General features: G+C 35.2%; 2 protein-coding genes across 4 annotated transcripts in view; one reads left to right on the top strand and one right to left on the bottom strand.

The window, feature by feature from the left end:
* mrtfba (myocardin related transcription factor Ba) overlaps positions 1-8,508 on the top strand; it is a 32,266-nt gene extending 23,758 nt beyond the window's left edge. For all 3 annotated transcript variants that reach the window (XM_082152702.1, XM_082152703.1, XM_082152701.1), the window contains 2 exons: positions 2,708-2,768; positions 3,938-8,508. In XM_082152702.1, the coding sequence (XP_082008828.1) occupies positions 2,708-2,768; positions 3,938-4,431 (555 nt within the window). In that variant the 3' untranslated portion in view covers positions 4,432-8,508. The remainder of the gene's footprint in view (positions 1-2,707; positions 2,769-3,937) is intronic.
* LOC309485845 (LITAF domain-containing protein) lies at positions 5,523-17,113 on the bottom strand. Its single transcript, XM_082152903.1, has 6 exons — positions 15,939-17,113; positions 12,738-12,888; positions 11,099-12,416; positions 10,946-10,987; positions 10,658-10,799; positions 5,523-9,564 (listed from the first exon to the last, which is right to left on the bottom strand). The coding sequence occupies exons 3-6, from the start codon at positions 11,133-11,135 to the stop codon at positions 9,456-9,458; spliced, it is 330 nt and encodes a 109-aa protein (XP_082009029.1). The 5' UTR covers positions 11,136-12,416; positions 12,738-12,888; positions 15,939-17,113; the 3' UTR covers positions 5,523-9,455.
* Positions 17,114-17,687: the final 574 nt, after the last annotated feature.

The following is a 17,687-nucleotide window of genomic DNA, read 5'->3' as shown; positions in this document are numbered from 1 at the left end:
CCAATGATTAAAGGCCATTGCACACTGAGTCCGAAATTTTCGTATGCGTTTTTTCGTGTTCGTCAGCCTTAAAATTCGTCACGCACAGAAACCTTGCACACTGAGTCCGATGCGCATTTCTTAAACCTTTGCGGAAAAAAACGCAAAAAATACAAAATGGATTCGTCAAGCAGTGAGGATGATTTTGTTGCCCTCTTTCTTCTTAAAAAGAGAAAAAGAAAGAGGAAATATTGGGTCCACCCAATACTGAGATTGCGCCGAGAGGAAGGAGAGTTTCACCTCGTTATCAAGGAGTTGCGAAATTATCCCGAGCGATTCAAAATTTACCTCAGAATGTCAGTGGAACAGTTTGATGCTTTGCTAGCGATACTGGAGCCACATATTAAAAAGACCACCAGTCCACCACCAATTTCCGTGAACCAATCGATCCTGAACAGAGACTGGCAGTATGTCTAAGGTATGGGCACACACACACACACACACACACACACGCAGACGGCCGGCGGAAGCGCTGGGCAGACAGAACAGCTGTATACAGGTTATATTTTATACCCAAATAATACATGATTAGTAATCGAATTGGCTGCTCAATCCATTGTGGATTTTGTCGTTCGCTTGTACGGTGGCTCTGAATTGTTAAAAAAAACCTCTCAAAATACTGGCTGTGGATGCGAAAAACGCAGAAAATTGAACCCAATCCGAATTTTTTTATTACGGACGAAAGTTTCGTAGACAGTGTGCAAGCGTCATTGACATAACGTGAGGTCGAATATTTTTTTTAACGTGCGAAAATTTCGGATGCGAATTTCGGACTCAGTGTGCAATGGCCTTAACTCATGTTGTTCCAATCCTGTATTATTTTCTCAGATTCTTAAGCGAATGTCTGATCCTCTGTTTTTCACACATGGTTTGGGGATGGTGACACTTTCAAGCTCCAAAACATAGAAAAAAAGCACAGTAGTCCATGTGACTCATGCGCAAAAGGGTCAGTTCATCTCAAGGGGTTCTAATGGAGGTTGCTTGACCATTTTTAACCCTTTCATTCGGAAATTTAAAATATTCTAGCTGAACCCCCTGCATGAGTATTTTAAGATGATTATTGTCACATTACTTTTAAGGCTGGTAATTTTTATGCACCTCACAATCTGATTCAGAATCAAGATCCGATTCTGAAACAATTGTTGTTTAATTTTACCGACTTTGAATATCAACTTTATGATTTTTATTGCATTACTTATATAATTACAAGTACTTTTTAAAATAACTACAGATTAATAATAGATCAAAACAATTGAATGTCAATAATTATTTCAAAGCAAATATGAAGTAATAAAGGGGAACAAAGAAACACATTACAAGCAATAAACAAAAAGTTCTTTCAGTATCAAATATTCAAATATATATCAAAAAAGTATCTGAAAGTTTTCCAGATGAGGGCAATGAAGGATTTTCCCAGCAATATTGGCATCAATATTGATGACATCATAAACAGTCTAATAGGCTGCATTCATACTAATGCACAGATCTGTTTTAAAATATCAGTTTTGTCCTGTCTTTAAGACACGACTAAAGTTTTGACACATCGCAGCTACAATAGCTTTGTATGACTTTTTAAAAATTGTATTCAAAATATTCACACACTTGTTGACTAGATTATGAAATATCTGATATTACGATTCTCAAATATTTGTAAATAAATGTATTTTTTCTTTTTAACACATTTATAATGATCATTTTAGTTGATCAGCACCATCATGTTAATTTACAACTTCAACGTACTGTATAGAATCAAGAGTCTGTCGGATTTACAACAGGGAAATTCACCCACTCCTCCCAAAAGACATGAAATTAATTGGCCTTCACAATAATATTCTGACAAAACACAACATCAAATAACGTTTGCAAGGTTTTTTCCCCCCAATTATTTGCTGTAGAATTTCTGCTTCCATAGATATCAATGTGTATTTTACAAAGTATACTTTCTTTTCTTTTTTTTGCTAGTGTATGTATTCAAATGTCTGAAACCTAAAATAAACATTATGTGGTTGAAAATATTGAACAGTGACATATGCCAAGCGCTAGGTGAGTCTCTCTCTGGCTCAAAGTGTGAAAGCAGGTTTGAATTTAGCAGTTCTAATCACACTGGTGCTGTCTTGCGCTCCAGGGACCAGGGAATGGAAAAGTGCAGTATGTAGTATAGTCTACCTAAGCTCTCATTTCTCTCATTTTCAGTTACTTGGAAGAAAGGAAATAATATGTGGTCAGAATAAAACGAGGATTGTTTAACCATTTATATTGTATAGGAGGATAGGAATAAATGACAGAGGAAAGATACTTAAGATAAAGAGATAAATGAACCAATATGTATGAAAATATTTCAAAGTATAAGGATCTAACATATTCAATGTATTTTATTTTAATATTCTTTTAGTTCTGTTTTATTTTCATATTTAGTTTTTTCTTGTGTACTATCGTATTATTGTATGACGTTATGGTTTCTGTAAAGAATTCTGTTAATGCTGGTAAGGGTAATACTTTTTATTTAATGAGAACTGTCCCTTTAAGACTCTTTGTTTGCATTTAACCAGAGGCACTACTGTACTTGTCCATTGTTTACTGCTGTAATTTAGTTCATCATTTGTTTGCCCTTCCTTCCGTGCTGTCCTTGAATTGGAAAGTAAATTTTTATTTTTTTGTCGGTCCACAGATTCCCACAGCGACAAGTCAACAGATGGATGATCTCTTTGACATTTTAATAGAAAGTGGAGGTGAGTTTGTCATATTGTTGCAGACTACTTCCATTTCTCCACAACTCTCACTTATAAATCCAGATTCATTTTTTTTTTTCACGATTGATAATCGTGAGTATGAAGAATGAGAAGGTCAGACTCATCTTGGCAGTCCGGGCAGCTACATTTCCCAGAAGCCCCCTTTTCAGCTACATTTCCCAGAAGCCCCCAAAAAGTCTCCAAGATTCAGGGCCAAATAGACTACCATTAAAAAGTTTGAATAATATTTTTTGGGGAAGAAATTCATATTGTTATTCAGCATAATCAAAAGGATGCATCAAAGTGACATTAAAGGATGCATTAAAAGTCTCATTAAAGATATTTGTAAGGTTCAAAAGATTTTTATTCCAAAAAATGCTGTTTTAAAAAAAAAACTTTCCATTCATCAAAGAATCCTGGAAAAAATGGATCACAGTTTCCACAAAAATATTATTCAGCAGAACTGTTTTCAACATTGATAATTAATCTTGAGCACCAAATCATTTAAAGGATCATGTGTCACTGAAGACTGAAGTAATGGCTGCTTAAAAATTCAGCTTTGCCATCACTGCCAAAAACTATATTAAAATAGAAAACAGATATTTTAAACTATAGGTATTTTAAAGAACTACAGTTTTCTTGTATTTTTGGTCAAATAAATGCAGCCTTGGCAAAAAGCATTGACTCCTTTCAAAAACGTTGGTAACACTTTACAACAAGGTTCATTAGTTAATATTAGTTAACTACATTAGTTAACATGAACTAAGAATGAACAACTTCTTCAGAATTTATTCATCTTAGTTCATATTAATTTCAACATATACTAATACGTTATTCAAATCAAAGGTTGTATTTGTTAACATTAATGCACTGTGAACTGACATGAACAAACAATGAAGAGCTGTATTTTTATTAACAAACATTAACAAAAAAAATACTGTTACAAATGTATTGCTCATTGTTAGTTCTTGTTAGTTAATACATTAAATAATGTTAACTAATGAACCTTATTGTAAAGTGTTATCAAAACATTTTGAAATCTTACTGAACTGAAACTTTTCAATGGTTTGATGGAGATTATCTATTAAACATAATTATTTGTAAAAAAAAAAAAAAAATATATATTAAAATGTCAACATTCTTGTTCCACCCCATTTTGTTTTCTGCAGAGATTACTCCCTTTAGTCAACAGGACCCATCTGTGCCTAAGATGATGCCCGTCACGGCCAACATCACCACCCTGCCTATCAACACCGCCCTGTCCCGACCGCCCGCCCAGGTGCAGATGGCACCCCCTCCGGCGCTCATGGTGGAACCCCTGCCCAGCCTCGCCTCCCTGGACTCCGACAACCAGTTGGAGGCTTTGCTGGAGGGCACGCTGGTTGGGGACACAGAGCCGGAGCAGAGGACTTTGGGCCTGTTAGAGGAGCTGCAAAACCAGATGCTGGAGCAGCCAAACTCCCCAATGGACACTTGTGAGCTGGGTTTCACCGACCCGCCTCCGCCTTCCTCCTCCGCCCTGTCCTTTAGTCTCCAAGACACCTGCCTGGACAACATGGAGTGGCTGGACATCACTATGCCCGGGTCCATAGGTGGACTCAACCCACTGGGCATCACCTCTGAATTCCTGGACACTCATGATCTGCAGCTGCACTGGGACTGAGAGGAATGGCTTCAGACACGATTATGCTTTCACTCGCACAACAAGCCGTTTGTCTTTGGGGCGTACAGTAGGGGAAGTAGGGATCATCTTTGTGGCAGTGGTTCACATCTGGCAGCTTCATGTGACTAGACTGCAGCTCAGCTGTACACTTCACTTATGCTGGTTCTATGTTCACCATCTGGTCTCGTTCACATTAACGCTCTTGTTTGATCCGAATAGACACAAGAGCCTTGTGGGTATTGCTGGCTAGGTCCTGAATGTGCTCTCTTTGCTGTGCCATACTGAGAGGGAGCTGCTTTCAGGCAGATTGAATTCTGCTGTATTGCTAATTTGTTTAGATTTTTATTCATGTGCCATTGACATCAGATTGGTTGCGGTCAGTCTATAAATATGGCTAGTTATAAGGAAGGGAAGGGAAGGCAGTGGATTCCAGACATAGTGGAATTACAGTAGACTTTGCTTTGTTTGCACAAAATTGAAAATGACCTTGATCAACAATGCCATTATTATTAACAATGCCCATTTTTCAGCGCTGACGGAAAGATTTGGTGGCAGATACACTACCGTTCAAAAAAAAAAAAAAAAGATTCAGCAAGGATGCATTAAATTGATCAGAAGTGACAAAGACGTTTATAATATTGCAAGTAATTTCTATTTTAAAAAAAATGCTGTTCTTTTGAACTTTCTATTCATAAAAGAATCCTGAAAAAAAAATTGTTATATATCACAATTTCCACAAAAATACTAAGCAGGATAACTGTTTTCAACATTGATGATAATAAGTTAATAATAAGTTATTATGCATCAAGTCACCATATTAGAATAATATCTGAAGTATGTGACACTGAAGACTGGAGTAATCACTGCTGAAAATTCAGCTAAATATAATAAATTACATTTTAAAATATATTACTAGAACTATAAACTATATTGACATGAAAAGAAAATCACAATATTACTTTTTTTTACTGTATTTTTGATCAAATAAATGTAGCCTTGTTTTAAAACACCAAAAATTACCCTAAATGTTTGAACGGTCGTGTAGTTTGATGGAGAAGATCTATTTAATATACAGTGTATATATATATATCTTTTGGGGATTTAATTTTAAAGACAATCACATTGTTTGAAGGATGATTGACTGCAGACCAGATAAATCGATTCACGATTTATGTAGCTGGAATTGCAGATTTTCCTTAAGCATAAATGGCCCATCTTGAATGAGTTTGCAAAGAACATTTGGCTTGATATGGATTGAGAATCGCAGTAAGATTAATTTCTTCAGTCCTAGACACATGAAAACTTATTTTGAAGACTTAATTTGTCATAGATCATCTCTCAATTTCAGCCAAAAAACAACAAAAAACAACGTCCGATTTTGATTAACAGGCGATGAGTTATATACTGTTGTTAAACAGTCTGAAATCAATCAAATTTTATGTAAATAATCTATGAGAACAAATATTTGTATAAAAAAAAGAAAAGCTGCCACGTCTGACTTATTGGATGTGCAACACCTTATTTGTTTGTATGTGAAGTGTGTCTGTGTGTGATTGTTCGTCACTTCAGTGGAATGTGTGTGTGTGTGTTGAACTCAATTGATTTTAGGTGCATCATACTGTAAGGAAGTTCCTGTTTTATCCCACACTTTTCTCAGTTCGGTTCGCACAGTGGTCACTATATTTTGCGTTATTATTTGCTTATTCTTGATGCCATCGAACAAAGTTCCGTTAGAGAGACTGCTTTTAGAAATGTAAATTAAGCCAACAGAAGTGACAACTGACACTAAATACAATGATTTCACTATTTGTTGTGTATGAACATACTGTTTATTCCTCCTGTACTTGGAGTTTTGAAAATGCAAAGCTCTCTGGGGTTGTTTCACAAGCAAACCATGTTAAATGTCACTGGCAGCTTAATAATTCGTTTGTTGAGGGAATCTGAGAACGATCCAGATTTTGTCTGCTTTCAGGTTTTGTTTTGTCAGGTTCTTGTAGTAAATATCTGTGTGTGTGCATGTGTTTGTATGCTGGAGTGTCTCTGTCTGTTTTACTGCTTGTTATCCTGTTCCAAATAAGACCATCCAAATGAAATATCTGTGTAAACGAACAACATTATGTATATATGCAAATATCTTGGCAGCATGTGAATAATCAAATTGAAACTTCCTCTTGTTTTTCTTCTGTTTAGCCCTTTCTGATTGTATCTATGCTTTTCTTTGGAAAAATCTTTTTATTCATGTATATATCCTGCTCTGACGTGACTCCTCTCCATTCAGCGAGGCAATACGTGTCCACTGGCTTTGAACTCGCCTCTCTCAGATGTGAAGCGAGTTTTTATTTGATCCAAAGGGGGTTTTAGTTATACATGTTATTTGTATATAAGCACTTTCCTGCCGCGGTGATGAACTGCTCATCACAGAGGAGCTTTTAGAAAAGAAAAAGCTTCAGTTTTACGCGTTGTCTGCTCAGAAGTCGGACGATTTTCGATGTCCATCTGCTTTGTTTTTAAGGCTTTGTACTGTTTGCTCTGCATACTGTCCAAATTGTGGCCTCTCCAGGGACGAAAAAATGCCAAATACTAGTCTCAACTAGTATAATCATTCACTGCTATAGCTATGGGGACAAATGTAGTCCGATAAGGAATAATGCATTTGTCTGACTGTTCAGAGGCGTTTTTGGCATTACTGACTGCTGTTATAATGCAGCCTGATGCAATTTTTATGTACCCTATCATACTATTATTCTGACAAGCAAGTGAAGGAGAAAGAATAAGATACACTGACTTAGGTTTCCATCATGTGATGCCTCTTGTGTTTTAGAGCTTCTGTGGGATTAAAACTTAACGGTTCGAACGACCAAAGAGGCCAAATATCGTACTATGCCACTTCATGTATACCTTCGTAAGTTTGGGGTCAGTTTTTCTTTATAGAAATGAATACCTTAATTCAGCAAGGATGCATTAAATTGATCAAAAGTTACAGTATAAGACATTTACAATGTTACAAAATATTTCAAATAAATGCTGTTCTTTTGAACTTTCTGCTCATCAAAAAATCCTGAAAAAATGTATCAAGGTTTCCTCAAAATTATTAATCAGCACAACTGTTTTTAACTTTGATGATAATGCCAAATCAACATATTAGAATTATTAGCATATTCTGAAGGATCGGTGACACTGAAGACTGGAGTAATGCTGCTGAAAATTCAGCTTTGCCATCATGGGTTATTTAAAGTGATTTAAAATAGTAATATTGTGAAATATTATTACAGTAAAGGCTGATCAAATAAATGCAGCTCCTTTGAGCAGAGGAAACCTCTTTGAAAAACATTGAAAAATCTTACTGATCCCAAACTTTTTTAGGTTATTGTAGGTGGTTTTCGATTTTTCTTGGAGAATTTTCTTCTTGGAGAATCTTTATTGAATTTAGTTGATTGTAAAAAGGTTAGAGATGAAGTCAATACAAGTGTCCCTTCTTCTGTTTAATAGTGCAGTTGGAGAGTAAAGCAATAACTTGCATTTTATATACAGTGCTGTATTGTATACAGTATATGCAGTAGAGGAGATGTCAGAGCATCACTTCAGTTTCACACCATCTATTTGCATGGTTGTGGCTGAGATCTAGAAACCCGTGGCTTGTGTTTTTGCCATTTAGGATGTCAAAGCTCAGCTCCTGTCAAGCTTCATGTAGATTTAGGATTCCTAATTCCTCATTTGCAACAACGTCTGCTGGACTCATCTATATGTCATGCTCTTTATCAAATATTAAATGTATATTATGTATCAGTGGTGATGACACTGGGCGATATTTCCCGCCGCATTTGAACATCCTCCAAAGCGGGAGATCAATCATCATTTGTATGCCATATGTTTTGCACATTGTGTATATATTTTAATGGATGTAATACATATTTTTATACATGTCTGGCGCATCCATGAGCTATATTTTGTGAATCGTTTTAAAGATATGAGTATATACGCCATCACGTGTCAATGAAAATGTATGTATTGTGAAAATACTGTCATAAAGGATGTTTTAGAGTCTCTTAAATATATCAGAGGAATGACATGCAGAAACTGTGTCTGTTATTGTTTATTTGCCACAAGATATGTTTTTCTATTCTGAATATATAGGCTATGATGCATCTTTTCAAATTGTAATTGGACTCTTAGGGTCTTCCTTGATGTATTGAGAAAGTTTCATGTACAAAAATAGTGACATTTAATACAATATATTTCCTATAACTGTCCTTAAGGCTCATTTAGCTGACTATTACATAAATGAAAACTAGTGATATATTAAGAGAATAACCTGACCATTTCAATTTGAATATATTATGCTGTTAAAAAAGACATTAGGTTGATAAACATCTAATGTCTCAAGGGCTTGGATTGTTATCCAGATCATTGTTACTGTCCACATTGTTCATGCCTGTATATATTTCAAATATTGGTACTTTAGGAGTATTTTAATTTTGGGGAAACTTTTAATGCAGTACATTTCAAAAAAATGAAATGAAGAAATAAAGACCAAGGCATGATAATTATGTTCAATTGATTAATTAATATTTTCAACTGGTTAAAGCGATTCACACTAAGTTTAACCCATTCAACTATATAATAGCAAACAACTCTTTCAATCTTTTAGGAATGAGTCTTGAGTGGTTAAACAAACCATTGATTTGGTCATACCTGACTCAAAATGAGCCAATATGCTACACGATTTGTGTACTTCTTCCATGACTACTCATGACTGACTATATCACCCTAAAAGCATGTCTATTGGAAGAGGTTAATACAAATGACTGGTGGCCATTAGCACAGTTATTAATTGCTTGACTACGGTTTAATTCATTTGTATATAGTTCAAAGCCTACATTGACTTCCCGAACAATTCTGTCAATAGAATAGATATAAAAATCCCTTTCTCTGAAAAACAGGCTCAAACAGCCCTGACAGTGTCTTGTGCTCCGGCTCTTCTGATGTCTTTACAGTCACGGTATCGCAGATCAGGAACATTATGCTCAAAGCCTATGTACTGCACAGATGTCTTTGTGGCAGGACGGACACATGTGGGCGACATCTTTGAAGCGATCCATACAGAAGGGGATCAGGCAACATCCGGCCAGACACCTGTGCCAGAAACAAAAAAATGACAGTGAAAATGTTCTTTACTATTCTGGCCTTTTAGAAATTTTGTTAAATTGCCTGCTTAGCAGATTCACTAGAGAGGAACTCATTGAATAATGAACAAAACAACATGTACATGTGAGGAATAACAACAAGAGTACTGGCTCTTGAATCAGATTCACCCAGTTAGTTTTGAACTACTGGTTCGGAGCCAGATCATCAGTATTCGGAGCTTGTATCAAACTGCAAAAGTCATGTTATTACAGTAAACAAGGCTTCGATAGCTTTAGAAACCTCACTGATATTTTACTTTGTATCACTCTGCTTGTCTGTGTTTGCATTCCAGACCGACTGTCAGTCTGTTCATCATCAGTGATGGGGATTTTTCATGATTCTTTCTGCTGGTTACATTGATACATAAAATGAGTCTTTGAATCATTCATCAAATCGATTTGTCCAAGAAAAACTGATTCATTCAGCAACAAATTAAAGGGATAGTGAAAAAAAATGAACATTCTGTCCTCATTTACTCACCCTCATGTCTTTACAAATCTCTTTGAATATCTTCATTCTGTGAAACATTATTTTAAGAATTGACTGTTTTTTAAAAAACTGTTTAGCTACCCAGTTAAAAAAAAATAAAAAAAATAAAACAATATATTTTGTGTTCCACAGAAGAAAGTAAGTCATATAGGTTTGGAACAACATGAGGGAATTATGACAGACTTTTCATTTTTGGTTGAACTATTCCTTTAAGTGACTGTCTTTGAGTGAGTCGTTGAATCACCCACTTGATTTGGATAAAAACATTAATTCAGCCTGTTTATGTTGCTCTGCGTCGGCGATGTGATGCACAACGTTTACTTCTGCTGTGTTTTTTCCCCTGTCTGACTATTTCCATTGACGGAGCAAAAATAGACATGAACTGGCAAAACTGAATAAAACGTGAGTTATTACCTTACATTAAAACTATATTACATTCGCAATCGTGTTGTTAGTCTGAATATCAACACGACTGTTATTACTTGCTATATTCGGAAGAACAGCGCTCTTGCTCGGTCAGGGATTGATTCTTCATTGTAGAGTAGATACTCACCCCACCACAGATAAGAGACAGCAAAAGAGGAAGGCATTGCTGCCCACTTTATAGCGAATCTCAGTGGTGACAGTCTTATGACAAGAAGGGCATTTCACTTTGGCAGGGGCCATGGTGACATCGTCAAGGTTTATTGCAGTCTCTGGGAAGGCGAAACACGTTCATTTTGTTAATTAATCATATGCAAACAAATTCTATGGCCATCTTAATCCAAGACATTTGTCAAGAGGTATTTGCCCTGCAACATGTCAGTTGTGAAGATTGTGCGACATAAATGTATTATCTTACCTGTGTTTTCTTCTTGCAGAGCATTGATAGAGGAAATAGTTCCTGTTGGTGAAATGGTAAGAATGTAGTTTGTGGATTTTGGAGATTTCCATCTGACATATTGAGTATATCATACAAAATAATTAATGTTACATTTGCAGCATATTATTTTACCTGTTTTTTCCATTTGCAGAGCAATGATAGGAGACATAATTTCTTTTGGAGAAATGGGAAGAATATAGAGTCCTTGGACTGGAGTCTGAATCGAATCTGTCACAGAGAGTATAACATACAAGATAACACAAGATAAATAACGTTACATTTGCATACTAATGACTGGAAATGATCCATAAAAGAAATAGTATTACAAAACATAATGCTTTTTGTGTATCTAGTGTACCTATTTTTTTTTTTTTTTCTTAAAGGGTTAGTTCACCCAAAAATGAAAATTCTGTCAGTTATTACTCACCCTCATGTTGTTCCAACCCTGTGAAACTTTCGTTCATCTTCGGAACACAAATTAAGATATTTTTGATGAAATCTGAGAGCTGTCTCACTCCTCCATAGGCTTCTATGGGATCGAAACTTGCCGGCCCAGAAAAGTTAGTAAAGACATCGTTAAAATAGTCCAAGTGACTACAGTGGCTCAACCATAAGTTTATCAAGCGACGAGAATACTTTTTGTGCGCAAAAAAACCCCTAAAATAACGACTTTATTCAACTATTCATTTTCTTCTGTGTGGGCCTCTGAGTAGTTTAACAGCGCAGCGCTTCTGGGTTGTACGTCAGAACGTAGGCTCACTATTGGCCGACGCTGGTCATGTGTGTGATGCGTGTGATATACAACACAGAAGCGCTGCGCTGTTACACTACGTGAATCGCTCTGAGGCACTGAACTCTCACTCTGATATAAAATGAATAGTTGAATAAAGTTTTTTTTTTTTTTTTTTTTTTTTTTTACAAAAAGTATTCTCGTCACTTGATAAACTTATGGTTGAGCCACTGTAGTCACTTGGACTATTTTAACAATGTCTTTACTAACTTTTCTGGGCCGGCAAGTTTCGATCCCATAGCAGCCTATGGAGGAGTGAGACAGCTCTCAGATTTCATCAAAAATATCTTCATTTGTGTTCTGAAGATGAACGAAAGTCTTACAGGGTTTGAACTACAACATGAGGGTGAGTAATTACTGACAGAATTTTCATTTTTGGGTGAACTAACCCCTTTAAAGCATATTGTTTCATTAAAATGTCCAATGTTCTGAATATGTACATGAATATAAGAAATCATGAGATTTTGCACAAGCTTGTTTCTGCCTTTCTGTTTTTTACTTTATTTTGAATCATCTAGAGACACATGCCATTGTCTGTTAATTGTGTTGTTAAAGATTGGCTTTTTTTCCGAACAAGATCCTTCTGTTTTAGCTCCAGTAACTTCAGCTCCTCCTCTATTTTGTCCAGTTCTGAAGGGCCCTCTTCGTTTGCAAGGTTTCCTAAAAGCAAAAAAAACAACCAAATTATTGTTTTTACTAACTAGTCAAATGTAAGTGAAGATGAATGACAAGGGTGAATTCATTGCGATTTGAATGCTCATTTCCTGGCAAAGGTGCAGCTCCTTTAGTATTAAGAGAGAACGAGTAATTGCACTCCATTGTTTGCATGTTTTATTGCGCAGGGAAAAAGCCACATGTTGATCCCTATTCTGAATACCTCCAGTAATGTTCCCATTGATCAAACTAATCAAGGTCCAATTTATTGTTATTATTTAATGGTCAGTCGTTTCTTCATCATCAACATTCTTTCTAAAGAGTTACCTTCTATTTTGGAGTTCTTCTTTTGGATCTCCTGTAGAAACTGAAGCCGGTTTTGGAGGTGTTGTCGTCTGAAGAGGATGTTCCACAGGTCTGTGGTTTCTTCATCCTGTTCAGAGCCCTGTGGCAGCACTGCGGTCATAGTATTGCCTCCCTGCAGGCCAAATTACATCTTTTTTACAATCTAATTTGTACATATTTACATTTTGACATAAGAGAACGACCACAGAGTCCAACAGTTCATCATTTGCAGCCTTCTGTGGATTTGCAGCCGCAATAATAGGTTAGCAAGCCATTTAAAATGATCTGGATTTCTGCATTGTTTACTCGAAAAAAAAAAAAATGTGTCTGATTTTAATTTAAGTCACGCTTGTTGACAAACACAATATGACTATACTATTAACACAATTGTTAAGAAAGTGAACCCTTGAATTTAGGAACTTGAGGATCCTTCTTCAGCAGAAAATCCTCCACCAAATACTTTTTTCCTCTAAAAAAAGTTCAGCTTTCATCTCAGAAGTCCAAAGAACATTTTCCCAGAAGCATTATGGAATATCCAGGTGCCAAACTTGAGACACACCTGCTTTAGACTGCAGTGGTTTCCTATGTGTTGTCCTTTCATAAACCATTTTTTGTTCAGTGTTTTTTCTGATGTTGGACACATGAACAATGACTATAGCAGTTTGTAGAGTTTATGAAGGTCTTTTGCTGTTGTCCTTGGATTCTTTCTCACCTCTTTCAGGATTGTTCATTATGTTCTTAGTGATCTTTTCAGGATTCCCACTCCTGGGGAGAGAAGCAACAGTCCAGAATTTTCCACATTTGTTGACAGGGATTTATGAACTCCCAGGTCTTTAGAAAAGCTTTTGTAGCTTTGTGTTTTAGGGTTCTGTGTTAAGCACTAGCCAATCTTTCTTGAGAACAGATTTATTAGTAACCTTTTTTTGTGCCTTTATTTAAATGGCGGGGCACCTGCGTGACCAACACTTCCAATCTCATCTCCTTAATTTACTCTAATTTACCTTTTGGAGGTTACTTTTGGTTCACTTATTTTCTCCACCCTGTATTGTGAATAATCACCCAATGTCTGTCTGGTGTATTAGTAAGTCAGATTGCGTTTGTCTTTAAGATCATATTGCATTTTATGAGTAATTACTAGGGCTGCACGATATTTGAAAAAAAACTGACATTGCGATATAGTTTTTCTGCTATATATATATTACGATTTGAAAACAGTTTCACCAGATAATTGGAAAATCTCTATATGGAAAGAATTAATGATTGAGGTGATTTTGTAGGGGAGTGCGTCTGTGTAGAAAATAAAAAACAAAGTACAACCATGAGATAAATGCAATAGAACAAAGATACAAATGAAATAAACAGTGCTTTAAGTTTTTCAGTTAATTCTAACAGTATTCATTGAAGAATCAAATGTAAAATAACACTGCATAGTCTTCACTGTATTAATTAAACAATTAATCTTTGTTAAAGGTATAGCGGAGGATCTTTCCAAATTTTAGATAAGACCCGCCCTCTCCACTTTTTGAAAAGTTTGATTGATTCACCAGAATGATTGACAATTAGGAGGACCAATAGTATAGGTTACCCACCAGGAAGTAAAACATCCTCCGCTATACCTTTAATGCAACAAAAGTGATTTTCTTTTTGTATTTTGTTATTTGATTAACATTAGTGACAGACAGCAGCAGGTTTATTAGGCTGCTGTCACTTTAAGAGCTAAAGCTCTTAATCCAATATATTGATACGCATCCGTTTTCTTTCTCATTTGTTTCCGTTCACGTAAGTCATATGTGACTGTGTTTACGAGGATACTTGCTGAGACGGGTATTTTAATATTATTTTGCGTGTATTTGTCCGTTCAAGCAGAAATAGAGGCGGAGGAATACCGAATTCTGAGTTCCGAAATGAGTTTTATTTCATGTCTTCTTGCATGAATGGTTTTAAATTGCTTGAATGGACCTAAACCATGTGCAAATGATAAACTTTCACACTATGATGGTTAAACTTTGGAATTAACCCAAGAATCACGTGCATTTCGAACCTTGGTGCCTTGTCCGTACAGATCAACTACCATACTTGACATCGCACATAGTGATATAAATCGATTGATCGTGCAGCGCTAATAATCAATTCAGAAATTCATTTTCAAACTTTAATATTAATATTAATACTAAAATGTAAAAAATATAACCTCTGATTTGTTAAATATTGCTGTCTCCGCCGGTGTGGTAGTGATAGTTCACTTAAATATATCTTTAACTACACACATACAGCCTACAAGACTTCTTAAAGTGATTCCATTGACCAAATTCCATTGAATTCTTTGAGGTTGTGGGATATAGATCATTTCTGAAGCAACCCAGGCTTTCTCATCATTGCCTTCACGTCACTGCTGCTCAAGAATGTACAGTAAAGGCCAAAAATATGCAATCAACATTTTGATCTTCTATGTAATACACTGTTGCTATTTTTAGTCAATTGACGTTCTGTTGATCACAATCATGCTTACCGGACATGTCAATGTCCCTTTAACCTGCAGAAGACAGACTTTTTTTTTTTCTTTGAAGAAATTAGAACATTTTGTAATGAAATTGTCAAATACACATTTTTACGAAATCTGTTACTTAAATATGCCAGGATTGTGAAAGTGAATATCTATATTGTTTACATGTTGCACTGAATTTTAAACAAACCAAAAGCATAAAAAAAATAAAAAAAAAGATTAGATATTGATGTAGATTTTCACTTTTTTTGTAAAGCAACAAGGTGTTTAGGCATTTGTGTGCGTCATTACATTGTACAAACAGTATGTATATGTGAAGACTTCAGATGCAAAAGCCTCTAAGTGCCATCTGAAATTTTCTTCTAGAATGATCATTTTTATCAAGCTTGTATATTTATGTTCAGTTATTTCACTTTAATGGCAATGAAAATGACCTATTAATTGTCATTAAAGTGAAATTACTGAGCTTAAATATACGAGCTTGATAAAAATGCTCATTTTAGAAGAAATTTTCAGATGGCACTTAGAGGCTTTTGCATCTTAAGTCTTTATATATTTCATGTTCAGTTTTCAGTGTATCAGGCTCTGTTTCTGATGGACATAAGCACATTTAAATGATAAATAAAAAACATTGATCATGTAAACGGTTTAATATCTAAATGTTGGGCACATCACATTACCTGTAGGCAATAGGATATTGTGTTTGTTTGGCGAGTCACAGTCCAGCTCCAGTCCTGGAAATGTTGAAGCCGTTTTTTTTTTTATTCCTCTCTCAGTCCTTCTTCAGCAGTTCTCCGTATGCTGGAGCATTTTGCTGTCTTTGAATATTTCCCCATAACTCCTTATGCCTTCATCCTCATATTGGTGTGAATGTCAGTGATAATATCAGATGACATAAATAACAAAAATAAAATGAATAATCATAAAATATTGCAGAAAGCTTCACAGTAAATGACATCCAATCGTTCAGATAATATTCACATATCCTTCACCGTTTCTGTTGAGAGAGCTAAACAAGCAACGATACGATTTTCATATTGGTTTGAATGAATTTTCATAATCAAATATGCAGTAAGGGGTGACGTTCTGACTGTAAACTGGTTTGTATGAGTATGGTAAATGGTTACTTGTTGAATGGTATGCTTGTAACATGAATATGCTCTTCCTTATAGATTTATATGTTTGTTTGACTGTATCTGGTTTAGAAGCATTTTTAATTGATGAGGAAACCCATGAAAAAGCACGAGCTCATAATTTATTCTTAGGTCATAACATAAATTATTGTTTCATTTTTACATTTTATTTCAGGTGTTTTTTTAACATCTTGTTACCTTTAATTAGGACACACTTCATTGAAAAGTGTCGAAAAAGAAGTTGACTAAAATAAAGAGTTGATTCATTCTTTCCTGTCGGTGACCTGTAGAGGTCAGAATTTCACAGTGACAGAGTAAACGCTGTGTTGAGAGAGCTGTTCTGGACTGCTGATTTCATTTGAATTTGCAAATTTGGTTTTGAATGTGAACTTGAAGAATTATAATTAAAATAAGTGAAATCCATATACAAATAAAATCTGCTTTAGTGGCTATTGATTGTTTTGACAGATTCACTAGACTATCTTAGTTTAGAGAAATGTGTCTAAAGCAGTGTTATTTTTGTCAAGTCAAGTCACCTTTATTTCTATAGTGCTTTTTACAATACAGATTATTTACAGTGATAACAGGAAAATAATAAAGTTTGTTTCGGCTACAGAAGCTCTAGAAGAAAATTGTGTCATTGTCCAGCTGAAGTCAGTTCAGTGTTGATTCACTTCCGTTGTAAAAATCATTAGTTATTATTAGTTCATTTATCTATACATCAACTCTGAAAAATACAATGCTGTCATCGTCCAGCTCAGTTCAGTTCAGTTCTCATACAATGGTGTCATGCAGTCAGATTAATAATATTATATTAAGTGAATATTATTATTATGATTAGTATCATTGATATACTATTAGTTTTTGTTAATATTTTGGATTTTATTTTTTATATTTTCTGTTTTCATTTTCATTTTAGTTAAAATTTTACATAAAGTTTAGATTTATTTAGTTATTTTAGGCCTACTTCAATGTTGCCTGAAATATATATTGTATATACATACATATATTGTTTGTTTGCTTTCAGTACATGTTTATTATATTCCATAATGAAAATGTGTTTGTTTGTGGGTTTTTTTATTTTATGGTTTTAGTGGTAGTTTTAATAGTTTTAACAATAGTAACCCTGTTGAGGATATAAGCAAAAGTGTTGAGGATATTTCTAGTAGGTGAATCGATCTGAATTGAAAGGTAGTAATTGTTCCCAATGTTGGAGTCATTGTGAGCTCTGTTCAGGCGGTCGATGTGTGATGTGTGTCTGTGTGTGTGCGTGTGTCCAAACATATGTCCACTGGT

The sequence above is a fragment of the Leuciscus leuciscus genome, assembly GCF_965113295.1.
Source record: "Leuciscus leuciscus genome assembly, chromosome: 21".
NCBI lineage: Eukaryota > Metazoa > Chordata > Actinopteri > Cypriniformes > Leuciscidae > Leuciscus > Leuciscus leuciscus.
The sequence above is the reverse complement of the archived record's forward strand: the minus strand, read 5'-3'. Positions and strand labels throughout refer to the sequence as shown.